The sequence below is a fragment of the Eurypyga helias genome, unplaced genomic scaffold (genome assembly GCF_000690775.1).
Source record: "Eurypyga helias isolate BGI_N326 unplaced genomic scaffold, ASM69077v1 scaffold9092, whole genome shotgun sequence".
Classification (NCBI taxonomy): Eukaryota; Metazoa; Chordata; class Aves; order Eurypygiformes; family Eurypygidae; genus Eurypyga; species Eurypyga helias.
In genome coordinates, this window is record NW_010234031.1 from 148,340 (window position 1) to 161,760 (window position 13,421).

The window sequence follows — 13,421 nt, forward strand, 5'->3', positions numbered from 1 at the left end:
GGGGAGAAAAAAAAAAAATCTGCAGTGGAAAGAGGAGTGGGATGTGGGAGAGACACAAAGATAGATACAAGGTGGGTGGAGGTACCCACAGCAGAGATTTCTCTGCAACCTATGGTGAGAGGGAAGGCTGTGCCCTGCAGCCATGGAGGGTCATGGGAACAAAGACCTCCCCTGAAGCCTGGGGAGGACCCCATGCTGCAGCAGGCAGCTGTGATCGCAGGAGGCAATGTGTGATGGACTGACCACAACCCCCATTCACCATCCTTCTGTGCCACTCAAGGTGAGGAGGTAGAGAAATGGGGGGCAAAGCTGAGACCAGGGTGTGGGGTTGTTAAGATCTGGTTTTGTCTCTCATTATTCTACTCTGATTTGATTGGTAACAAACTAAATTGGTTTTTCTTCCCCAAGTCGAGTCTGTTTTGCCTATCCCCATAACTGGTGAGTGACCCCTCCCTGTCCTTGTCTCAATCCATTAGCTTTTTATGATATTTTCTCCACCCCATCCCACCATGAAAAGGAGTGAGTGAGCAGCTGCATGGTGTTGAGTTGCCAGCTGGGCCTAAACCATGACATCTTTGTTTTCAAGTTTCTGTGTTTCTCAGTTTAATTACCACTTCACGTAGTATAAATTTCCAAAGAAAAATATTTTAGTATCTAAAGGAAGGAGTTGCTAATGACATCTGGAAGTTATTGACATCCCTTCTGTTCTTCCACGTAGGTGTGCTGAGCCTGCCACACAGGCTTTGTTGCTAAAGATATTTACATGGGTAGAGCCTCTTTGTTCTCTGCCTTCATCCCTTGGTTTGTAATGTTTATGGTTCTGTGATGGTTACAGCCTGCTGCTGAGTAAAAGAGTCAAGGACAACAGGAAAATGATGGGGGTATTGTGGAAATAAATCACCCTCCTTCTCACACAGAGGGGGTGAGGGGCACTCATGAATGTATGTTGTTTGTGGCTGAAAATGGCTTCTGAGACTTTCCAGCCACCATAAGCGATCACTGAAGTCAGACTCTAGGTGGTGAAGTAGCCTCTTTGCAAAGTTTGTTGGGTTTTGTCGTTTTGGGGTATGTGTGTGTTAGATTTAGTGGATTTATTGGTCAAAAGCTAAGAAGAAATTAAGCCAGGTTAGCTGGGAGCACATCTCTGCACCTGGCTGATGGCGTGGGTTTTCTGCCTAGTGAGACAGCATTCAGCTCGCAGGGGCTGTGGACCACTCTGCTGTGCCATGGGAGCATGTGAACCAGAGCACTTAGAAAGTCACCTCCAACTTGCAGTAATTTTCCATAACATAATATTACTTCTGATATTTATGTTTCTCATACTCTAAGTTTGCATTAAGCACCTCACTCACAGAGGGCCAAGTAGTAAGTTTAATACAATACTGTACCAACTTTAATTTGTGGAATTAAATCGGTGTGCTTTATTTAAGACAAAAAAATTTTTAAAAAGTTAAATCGCACCTGAACTCTTTCTTTAATGTATCCTTAGAATTTAAATTATGTTTTTAGCTTTGGCAATTATTTAAAATGCTGATGTGTCAATTCCCAAAGAGAGAATACTTGTCTCGAGTATTGCCACTTGAAATTTTGGGAAGCCACACAGATGTTCATCTCCTCATTATGGAAATAATGTATTTGGTTAATGTGTTGGTATGAAGAGAGGGGAATACAAATTATCTTGCAACTTGAGAGCCGTTTAAAAGTTTCCTTATGCTTAGACTGTATTACACATCTCTGCTAAGGCATGTCTGATGCAAGAGGTCCCCTGACTCTGCCGAGTTTGGAAGAGCCTCTGCCAGTTGCTGGCTCAGGCTGCTGCCCCATCTCCAGCAGCTCTGCTCTGGCTCGTGCTCAGCGTCCGGGCAGGGCAGGGAGACGCATGGGATTTGGCATCACTGCAGCAGATGGGAGAGTTACTGTCAGATATTTGTCTTCCCAGAAGACACGTCTCCTGTTTGTTTGGAATAAGGCTCGGGTCTCTCCAAGTGCCATCACTGCAGCCTACTGGCTTCTTGAGTGCACATTGGAAGCACAGGAAAATGAGGAGAGGAACTGAGTCAGGAACTGGCAGAGGGCACTGGCCTGCCACACTGCATGTGTGGGTCTGGCCAAGATCCCAAATGGGATGCTGATCCTGGTGTGGGGTGGGGAGAGGAAAAATATAGAGGTGATGAGAGGTTGAGGAATAGGTGTCTAAAGGATAGCCTGCTCCTGAAATACTTAAATCAAATTGGAAACTTTTTGCTTTCCCTAAAGCTGGAGGGAATTTCAATGACAAGCACTTGGGGCGATGCAGGCGTTCCTGTGCAGGACTCAAGGGCACTGAGGCCAGCCCAAGTGATTGTAGCTTATCCCCCAGCCTCAGAAATCACCCCCTTTATCTTTACCTTTGTCTTTTCACGTACAATTCTGAGCACTTGTTCTGGGTAACACCTCATGGTTGGTGTGATTAATGCGCACAGTTGGGGTGGAAGCTGAAACTTTGTGTTAGCAGCCTCAGCTCAGAATACTGGAGAGAGGGAGAGAACAGTAACTGTATTGCTCTGTCTTGTGTCCTGGCATGTGCTGGCTGGCATTCATAAAGCCACCTTATAACCAAGAAATCAGTTGTCAAAAATCAAGGAAGTAATTTTTTTTAAGACTTCAAGAAAAAAAAAGAAGGGAAGAATGCAATGGCATTTTCAGGTAATATTTTCTTAAGGAGTTTATCTCAAGAGGAATTTGAAAATAAGATTGGTGGCATATATAGTGGTTTAAACTGAGACGTGCCTTTGCTGTGCACAGCCAATGATACTGAATCCCCTGGCGCTGCGTGTGCACGCTCTCGTGCCAGCTTATCCGCTGCTTGCGCCTTTGCCCTCCGGGCCGTTCAAACGGTGGCTCTGCAGACAAAAGATGCATAGAATCATAGAAAGGTTTTGTTTGGAAGCATCTTGTTAAATAGCATTTTGAAAGAGCTGTTACTTTCATGTAGCCAGGGTTACCTTGTCAGCAGTAAAAAAAAAAAAAAATGTGGCAACTCTGGATGTGTGGTTTGGGGGCTGTGTGTGTGTATGTATGGGCCTGTGAGCACGCATGTAAGTTTTAGGGTGCACAAATACATTTCCACATGCTGTAATTATTCCTGTTGACATGGTAACGCTTCGGCAAGGCACAGGCAAGTATATACAGAGAAAGAAAGAAAATTAACACTGTGCATTGAAGGAATTGAATGCAGTATACAGAAATAATATCTGAAAACCCATGAATTCTGCAGCCTGGGGCTTGGGCTGCGGCCTCCCTGTGCGTGGCAGGGCAGGAGCTGCCCCTCTGCTCCCTTCCTGCGTGGCAGGAGCCAGGAACGTCCCGGCCTCCATCGGTACGTGTCTCGCCTTGTCCTCCCACTCCCACCACAGGCAGGAGGAGGACGGGCTTTGATTTTCTTTCATGTTTTGTTTGCTGGGGAGGTATAACAATGCAACTGAGCGCAGATTTGGGTTTTGCAAGTTGATTTTGAGTACATGTGCCAGAACAGCACAGCCGGGGGAGCGCGTTGATGACCGCCGAGGTTATTTATTACTTTACGACTCAGAATTTAGGTCGTTTATCACAGGAGGATGGAAAATTACCTTTTGTGTATCATCGCTGTCAGTCCTGTTCTTGGCTTGTCTGCTGAATTAGAGCATGTGTATGGCGGTGCAGTCATCCGAGAGGTCAGGGATGCTGCCTAACCTCAGCCGTTCTCAGCAGCACCGGGCAGTGACCCAGCTGCACCTCCATGGACAGCTCTGACCTTCTAATACATTTATTTTGGCATGCATATTATGTGTGCTGATGGATTTTCAATTTTTATTGGTATTAATTTTAACCTGTTGAGCATCTTCAGGGGTTACTCCGGTTGCTGTGTTACAGTGTAGAGGAATTTCTGTATTTTCATCCTCATTTTAAATTATGCAAGCAGATGACTTGAGTTTAAATGCTTTTAAGGATACGCAATGTGCGTTTTGTCTGTTGCTGCTATCAAAGGGAAGAAAACCACTCTCATGTTCTTCATTTAGACCTTCTGTATCTCTCTGATTTTACTGCTCTGCATTATTAAAATGAAACAGGCCATCTGCGGAGCAGCTTCTCCCATTTAGTTAAAAAGGTGGAAAGGAAGAACTCAAAGCTGGTGGGAAGAAGACATCAATGTATACAAAGGGACTTAGTTAAATAGTTAATTGCAAATTAAAAGATGAAATCTCAGAATTTGAAGGGTAAGTATTATTAATAGGAAAGGGTGCTCTGCATCCTGACCTGTGTTGCTGACTTGCCATCGCTTTGCTCCATGTCCCTGGGTGACACTGTTTAACTGCTTAATTTTTACTGCTGCCAGATGAGATGAATGCAGAAGGTGATCTATTTTTCAGTAAAGCAACAGCTGTCTTCAGATATGAGGGGAAAAGAGTACTTCATGCATAAGGTCCTGGCAAAACATATAGTCTCTTTCCAATAACTGGGTAGCAGGGAAGGATGAATTAGTGGGAGAGACATTCTGCTTCAGGATGTATTTTTAAATCTGTTCTGTTTGGCCTGATTTTGGTGATAATCTTTAGAGCAGATACAGATCCTCACTCACAAGATTAAGCTTATGTGAGCGGCATTTCTCCCTTGGCTGGGACTCTGCATATTGCAATTCATAAAAAATTATTCATTCCAATGGCAGGAGTTATTTGAATAAGAAGTGGAGTATTCAGCTGAAAGGAGAGCACGGTATGCATTAAGCAACCCAGGTGACTTATACCAGTGTCAACCCAGAAAGTCCCTCTGTGGGTGAAAATGCAAAAGTCTTATGCATTATGAACTCTGCAGTTCTTCAGGGGAAGAGGAGCACAAACTTCATCTTCTGCCCTGTAACAACACTCTCAATACTCCAAGTCATGAATTTGGCCTTTTTGTTGTTCATAAAAAAAACGGTGAGTCCCTCTGGGTTAGAACATCAGCCTCCTGCTCTGGTAAGAGGATGTGCCTGAGACCATTCAGAATGTCGTAGCAGCAAGAGAAACTGGGGATGGAGATGGACTCCTTGATGTGTATGTCCAGTGCCTGCTGCAACAGGAAAATCATCCTCAGCTGAGGCCTCTATCTGGTATGACAATAAAAATAACAAATAGGAGAAATAAATTTAGGGTTTTCTACTAACTGTTTATATTGATATAAATGGGAGCTCTGTGAAAGCAAAAAGTGCCTGGGGGCAATAAAGTGTAGAATAATGAATAACAATACAATTAACCTTTCCATTGCAGCACTGGCTCCACACCACCCAGGTCATGATCTCATTGCCGTAGCAGCTGTATAATTTTATAAAAGGGATAACGATGATACTTCGCCAATATGTATCTATTTCCATAATAGAAGCTTTATAGCTTAAAATCCTGGATTTGCCCTAAGTATGGAAAGCTAAATTTCCTTTGTATATGCCTTTTTGTGTCATATATATTTATAAAAAGTCATCAGCTAAAATACCTTTTTTCACTGTTCTTATTGGCAACTATTAAAAAAAAAAAAGCAAGCATTTTTATGGTGTGAAGGAAGTTAATAAAATCACTTAATATTATGGCTTTTTTTATTCAGTAAGAAGGTCAAGAAAATACCTGTAGAGTGCCATTAACCACTCCATAATACTACGTAGTGTGTGGCTTGGGCAACATAATAAAATCTGGAAAAAGACTAGCTTTCTTAGAATTGATCTTAGCATTCCACATTAAGTGCTTTTCTCCTGGATGTAATGCCAGTAAATTAAACTATTTTAGCCTGAATGCTAGGAAAATCAAGAAAGTATTTGAGTAGCTGCTTTCACCTCATTTGGCATCAGTAATCAAAGTAAGCGATGATATGACTGGCTAGGTAAATTAAATTTGGACAACTAGCAATCATTAATGTGGACATACTTTGGACAAAATAGAGAAGAATAAAAATATTGTAAACTGATGAAATCACTACTTGTAAGAAATTGGGTCAATATGTCGTGTTTGCTGGTAAACCACATGGGCGGGGAATGAAAACACTTTAGGCACATGAGAAATGCAGTAGGTCAACAACTTTGTGTTTTAATTGGGCTTAATTATTTTCCATACTAAATAACCCCAAAGCCCTCAAAGTCACTGTTGACACATGAAATAGATAGTTCACAGTGTCTGCCAGTGGTTTGGGAAATAAGAAGTGACATAAGTCTCTCTTAAAAAAACACCTGCTTTAACCACACCACAGCACGTTGTCACTGTGGATATTCACAAGCCGCCTGCAGTTCACCTCCTGAGGTACTGGAAACTTCACTTGGCTGCTGCTGGTTTCACTGGAGGTAGTTCAGTGTTGGATGCCCTGTTTTACTTTCTCTTTTCCTAGGGAACTGCCCTTTTTTTGGGGACCTGCCTACCCCCTGCACACTTTCTCATCTGCAGCCTGTCCTTTCCCTGTCAGTGTGTGCCTGACGCCTTCCCCGTGATAAATGTCTCCTCTGCAAACCTGCCTTTTTTCCCCACTCCGTACTGCAGCTGACCATGGCAAACCACATCATTAGTCTTGGAGCCTGGTTTGTCCTCCCAAGCACGTATAATTCCCTTGGCCCTCTCTGCCAGAGAAGCTGAGCATTATGCTTTCAGGCAGAAAATGGGCAACGTGTAACATCAAATGGAAGGAGAGATGTGAGATTAATGTTAGAAATAAATAATTTTGAGGGGGAGGGGGTGGCAGGTAGAGGGGGCTGGGTGTACAAAGCAGCCACAAGTCAGCAAGCCTCGTTTTCTGGCTGATAATCGAGCTGCTCTTCTCAGTGTTCCTGGCACCATGACATCCTCCTTCCGTAGCGATACCCTGGTCCAGGAGGGCTCCTGAGGGGTTTTGCAGCGGCAGGGAGGTTGGAGCACTGCAAGGGTCCTGGGGCAATGCTGGATGCTCTGCATCTCTCCCTCAAACGGACTGACCCTAAACAGTGCCAAATGAAATGCCCAGACAAGCGGAGCCTGACTCCAGCCAGCTGGGGATGACATGCTCCGGTCTTCCCCCATAATTTCTAATTTCAATCACTTAAGCACTGCTGATAACCCCTATCCTGATCAGAGGAGTGCCGCAGCTGGCAACATCGCTGGGCTAAGCAGGGAAGCAACCAACAGTGCTCAGGTTTTGGTGGCATCACAACCAAGTTCCCCTCACCTGGACTTGACCAGTCCTCTGTGGTGCTTGGGATTGGGCCCAGTTCCTCTACTAACCCCCTCATTTTTTTTTTTTTTTAATCTGTTTCATTGCTATGTAGTTAATTTATATATTAATCGTGGGGTGGAAAATAAATGAACCCATTAGGTGGTATCATCTCTCTATGTGTAAGAATAATGATTTAATCAAATCACAGTGATTTAATGTAATAAGAGATTTATTTTAATTTGTAAAATCTCATAAAATAACTATCTATATCTCTTAGAGGTATTTGCTGAAAAAAGTGATTTTCTTAAGTATGATATATGGGGAACATTGGGAAATTGCTAAATCTTTTCATACAAGTGTAGTACTTGGCTGTGTACAAGACTTAAGAAGTGATTATTTCTACTTTTACATTTAAGCATCCAGCTTTTTTTGGTTGGGTCCTCTAATGCCCCGAGCCCCAGAACCCAAAACTCTTATGTTCAGCAGTAGGCATGTCTTAAAGTCTTCAGTTCAAAAAATGGAGCTTAAGCACAGGCTTAAGTCTGTCATTATAGAGAACACATTTACCTGTATTTCAACTTCAATGTTTTTGAATTGTATTAATTAAAAAAAAAATATCTAAAATTAGATATGCATTTAAGATATCCCTCGGACTCAAACCCACTAACTTTGGTAGGATGGATTGTGTTTGCAGAACAGCTTTGTGGTTTGTGGTAACTGTAGATACAGTCCTGCCTGACAAGAGATTTAAGACAGAGTGTGTGTTTTTTATGTTTTTGAGACAATTGCATGCTTTGGCTTTTTCCAGGAGTTAACAAATTCCAGTCAGTCTGAGTCTGGTGAAAAGTGACCTAATGTTGCTCATGTTAATCCTCCCGTGATACCAAGAGTTCCTTTCCTCTACACCAACCTGCCAAGGTGACACACTGTATTTTGCAGTGTGTAACCACATTTTTTTTCATGTGTGATCAGCAGTGGGACAAGTGCAAAAGCTCCTTATTCACAGACCATTTTTTGTTTGCCTCTTGAGGAAAGGAGCAGCCCATCACCACACACAACTGCCCAGGGGCTTGTAAACCTTTTGCCTGACTGTGCTTTGTGGGGTTCCTCAGCAGGTGCTTGTGCTCATATCTTCATGAGAATTACATACACTCAGGTGACATAAATCCTTATGCTCTATCTCACAATATTTACATGGCACTAATCTTCGCATAGACCCATCATAGCCTTATGATTAGTGTTCAAAATATAATATAGATATGTAACTACTTTATTGGACAAACTGTCCTTTAATAGGAATTAAAATTGTGAAACTCCTTGTCGGATTTCCTAGAGTCCTCTGCCAAGGTTGGCTGCATGGGGGCAATATCACCACAGAAGGAAATGATCAGGTCTTGCTGAAAATTTAATATTTAGGTTTGGCTTTACTACTTAGCCATGCATCTAATGTGAAGTTTAAAAACAGTAACATCTTTAAATTGGTCCCATTTTCTCTTAACCTAGAGGAAAAATGTATTTTTCAATTTCTTTTTTTAAAAGTTGCTTTAAAGTCCATCTAGCACAATTACCCTTGTGAAAATAATGGTGAGAAAAAAAATGAAAAGGTGGTAATTTGTTGGCTCAAATCACAGTGCAACGTGTGGTGTGTATTTAATTCAGCCAGTGCATTTCAGACAACTGTGACAACTTCTCTGACAGTGTTCTTAGGAATGATACAGGGGAAAAACAGACCCACACGCACCCATTCTGGGAGCAGTGAGATTCCACTGTACATTCTTTACTAATCTTTAAATTGGATGAAAATCTCCTCTACTGTGAACTGGCACAGTTCCATTAATTCAGTGGAGGTGCACCTGTTTGCACCAGATGATTGGAAGCATCCTGTGTTTTCTCCTCCGGTGTATCATACCCCAGCTTTGCACATGTGCCAGCACTTTGTGTGAAAGTTGTGAATATTTATCACATAAAAAATGGTGCTGGGGAGCACACTCCTGGCCTGGTTCCAAAAACTATGTAGGACTCTTTACAATTACTCATTACTGCCTATGGGGGAATTTTCTTGGCCCTAAGTACATAGGGATGGAGGGCAGTTTGCAAAGGGGCTGCCTTCCTGGAGGTCTCCAGGGCTGTGGCTACTGGGAGCAGTAGTGCTGTGATCTGCAATGCAGCCAGAACCAGCCAGTGGGTGCACAGTACTTCTACATGCTAAGGAATTAGTAGAAATTTGCCCTGCTACTTAACTCCATCCCTCTGTCAGTCAGTCACTTGCCTGCTTGTCTTGATCAATAGAAAATAATGATAAAAAATGTACGCTCTTTATTAGGGATCTATATTCCTTCTTGAGAATGCAGAGGGACCCTTAGAAAAATCAATGAGAAAGTTGTTATTTGTTATTAAATCTGTAAAGGTTTAGAGTAATTCTTATGGAATTCTATTACAGTTTTATCAAGACTTATTGATTTTTATCTTATTAAGTTATAGAGCACTTTTCCCAGAGGTCAGTTAGTTTGGCACATTGGTAAGGTATACTGTTTTGCTTTCTGAGCCATATATATTGCAGATCTTACGACTGAATATCCCCTTTGAAATGCTCTTTTAATTATGAGTAAAACAAATACACATAGGTTTACAGAAAGACAGGTTTAGCTTGTATGTACCTAAAATCTGAGAGTATTTTCTATGTTTTCTTGTGATCCATCCACATGAATATTTTCCTTAGGAAATTTCAGCTTAGAGGGGTTGACATCGTGCCATCCGTTATAGAGATCATTCATAAAAACATTCATAAGTCACCAATTTTTCATTGATTAATTTGTCCACAGCTGTGGCAGCGGAGTTTTACTAAGTGATTTCCCTCAAACCCAGATGAGGTTCCTGCCTTAGCATAAATACAGCAGGAGGGGATCAGGGGTTTCTTCCATCACAGGTTGGCTCTTTTCCTGCAGCTTCTTGCAGTTTTATTCTGTAAAGATTTCAGGCTGCAAAAACATTGTTAAGGGTGTGACAAGCCATAGTGAGTATATGAAATTTACTCAAATATTCAGCGTAGAGAATTTTGCATAGTACTTAAATTAACTACTGAGGTTTTCTCCTATCCCATTCTGGTATTTTGCCTGTAGGTTTCCATGATTTGGTTTCAGCCTTTCAGGTGCCGGCTTCCATCTAGAAAGCACGTCGTTGAGCTGGTATGGCTTGTTTCTCAGGGTTTGTCATCATTCTGAAGCGTCCTGATGTAGTTTTTGCAGGAGAGACCTACGCATATTTTCTAGTGAGGCTGCAGGTAAAACTAATTTGCTTTCAGGCTGTTTCTGGAAGACCCCAATACTTGTTTTTCTAGTTTGATTTTTGGAGTACATATACATTTGTGTCTTATAAGCAGTGGGCTTGGGATGCAAGTCATGAACAGTAGACTCAGAATTATGAAAATATGTATTATAGTTGGGTCAGTAGTACACAAAGGTAATACAAGGAGAAAGACTGACCCCACTCCTAATCTTCTTTCTTATTTGACAACATCTGTTTACATGCTGTCTATTTTTATCCCGTAGTGGATGGATTGCTATGCTAATTTAACGATGCCATATGTTTTTCCTCTGAATCAATTTCATTGTGTGGAATGCCAGATTGAGTCAATTTACCCACCTATTTCAGTGAGATAAATTGTTGGCTATGGTGCAAAGAACTTTTTTCTCTTTTTCAATAGAATATGTATTTACTGTCATTTCTAACTGCAAAATCAAAAGGCACCATGTGGTCATGCAATATAGAGAGATGGCTTAGTATGTGTAAGAGCTTGCTGCTTCTATGTTTGCACCCTCTTCTGCAATGCTAGTACAAGCTGTAAAACCAAGTAAAAGGGACCAAATAGATATCCTGAGATTTGAATCTTCCATGGATTTGCAATTTTTGGATGCCAGATAATTTACTTCTGAGCTTCTCAGTGTGCAGCCAGCATTTTTCAAGTCCTCTTTACAACTGATCTGCTTTATCCAAGTTTCAGATTTGCATAGTCTGAATACCTCAACAACCTTCTTAGTAAAAGGAAAAACTCTTTTGTAACCTGAATTTGAACTGGGATGGCAGTTCTGGAAGTTTATGTGAAAAAATACTGAATCTAAACTGTCTCTGAAAGCAAAAGCTCTGATATTGCTCACTGCAGGTTAAAGATGGATAACTAGAAAGACTTAGGGAAACTACTTGGCACTAGTAAAGGTGGTGCACATCCTGCTATTTGAATATGGTGGTTATAAGACTGATACAGAGCTCTGAAGAGAATGGGAACCGTCCCCTTACTTCATGGGGACTGTCAGATTTGGGAAAGCATGTAAAACTAAGCAGGGATTTCAGCTGCCAGGAGTTTGTAGCCTGGCCAAAGGGGTGGAATGAGGATTGCCTGTTTCCTGGCACCTCTGGTGCAGAGGTGATAAACCTTTTCCGTGTTACATGCCAAGAATACTTGGCTGTGTCACTCCATGTATTCTTCCTTCTGAACAGATGAGAGAATACAGCTTCTGTTTGCTACAAAAAGAAAGAGACAAGAAAAAGAGACAAAAGACTGTGTACGAGCACATAGATATGCACTAATACATTTGTCTTCATACAAATCTTTTGTTTCCCAAGCAAACCCAAAGGTATGCGAGGACAGGCATAAATAGAACGTTGCGGGAGGGTGGTGATCTCTGCTTATCCCTCCTTCTGAGGACCCACCCGTGTCTGTGGGTAGCAGCTTCGCCGGGTCTGGGACTGGTGCCTGAGCCACTGACCCATGACCACTCAAGTCTGTGGTCACACCATGCTCTCATGGGAGCTGTAGTCACTACAGTAACGAAAGTCAGACTTCTGCCATCGTGCGAGTACGTGGGATATCTGTCCATCGATTTGAAATTATTTGTATGCACAAAGGTTTCTTCAGGCTCTAAGGAGTTGTCTCAACTTTGGAAGAGAATAATGGCTGGAAGAATGAAGCAGTAGTGCCCGGGGTAGTTACTAATGTCATGTTCCTTTTGTTCTAACGTTACTATTGCTTACTGGGAAAGTAGAGACGTATGAAAACTATAAACTAGTTCCTGCCACACGGCTATTCAATAGCTGTTAAGTGGTTTCTTTCAGTGAATAAAAAAGACGACTCAAGTGCTTCAGATACCTTTACTGCCCTTCAACTCAGCTGTTAAAAACTATAAATATTTTCTCCCCATTATTTTAATTCTGGAGCTGTATGCTTACTCTTGCAGCTCTGCAAACTGTCTGTAATGACGTGGCTTCAGTAACAAACTGAATCTCACGGGTCTAAGGAATGAAACCTGCCTCCCCCCCGCTTCAAGATGTCTAATCCAAGTGCCTGGTAAATCACGGTGACTCACAGTTACCTCTTAGAAGTTTTGCTCTCTATCTATATGTTTGTGAAAGGAAATTAAGGGGAAAATACATGCAACAAAAACAATGAAATGTACTGATAATGGCCAGTTTAGATGAAACTGCCATCTCTGGAGGTCTGGAGAGGTTAATTACAGAATTAGCTGTATTGAGCTCAGCCTTGTGTCAGCTGCACCATATCACTTATTTTCATTCCTTATTAATACATATCTAATCCATGTGTTTTCCTTATAATGTCTTTTTTTTTTAATATTAATCTCTGGTTTACATATATTTTACCAGGCTTTATGCCTCACATTTAGTAGCAGAGTAATTTACTTGCACGATGCACCTGATCAGATAAAACATGCAACAGGTTTCCTTTCCCTCCACAGTCATCTTGTGTGGATAGAGATGCGAACGTGTGATGGATATTGAAGAAGACAAGAGTATTTGTTTTTCAGCCTGCGGTACTTCCCATGTAGTATGATCTAGACTTCTGTTTTCTACCTGTGTCCTTCTCCAGGTTTCGATGCCTATTTTACCTCACGTACCCTGGAGAACAACAGAAGGAATGTGTGGTTTGCAGAGTACTGGGAGGAGAACTTCAACTGCAAGTTAACCATCAGCGGGTCAAAGAAGGAAGACACAGACCGTAAATGCACAGGTAACTTCATTTACTTCACCCTCCTCGTGCTGCTGGACACGGGCTGCAGTGGAATGACTGTACAGCTGATGTAAGGAAGCTTGCCTGGAGACAGATTGAAAAAATAAATTGAATTTTTGTAGGTTGTACAGAAAATGGAACAGCGGCATCAGCCTTGCAAGACAAGAGAATTAGATGGAAAGACTGAAAGAATACATTCTTCTATTTCTTCCTTTTTCTGGCTGTCCATTCAGCAGGTAAATCA

The 13,421-nt window shown here is 41.8% G+C and overlaps 1 protein-coding gene across 1 annotated transcript in view; it reads left to right on the forward strand.

Moving 5' to 3' along the window:
• GRM7 (glutamate receptor, metabotropic 7) overlaps positions 1 to 13,421 on the forward strand; it is a gene marked incomplete at its 5' end in the record, with an annotated part of 133,395 nt that overhangs the window by 72,224 nt on the left and 47,750 nt on the right. The window contains one exon of the mRNA XM_010161906.1: positions 13,037 to 13,177. Within this exon, the coding sequence (XP_010160208.1) occupies positions 13,037 to 13,177 (141 nt within the window). The remainder of the gene's footprint in view (positions 1 to 13,036; positions 13,178 to 13,421) is intronic.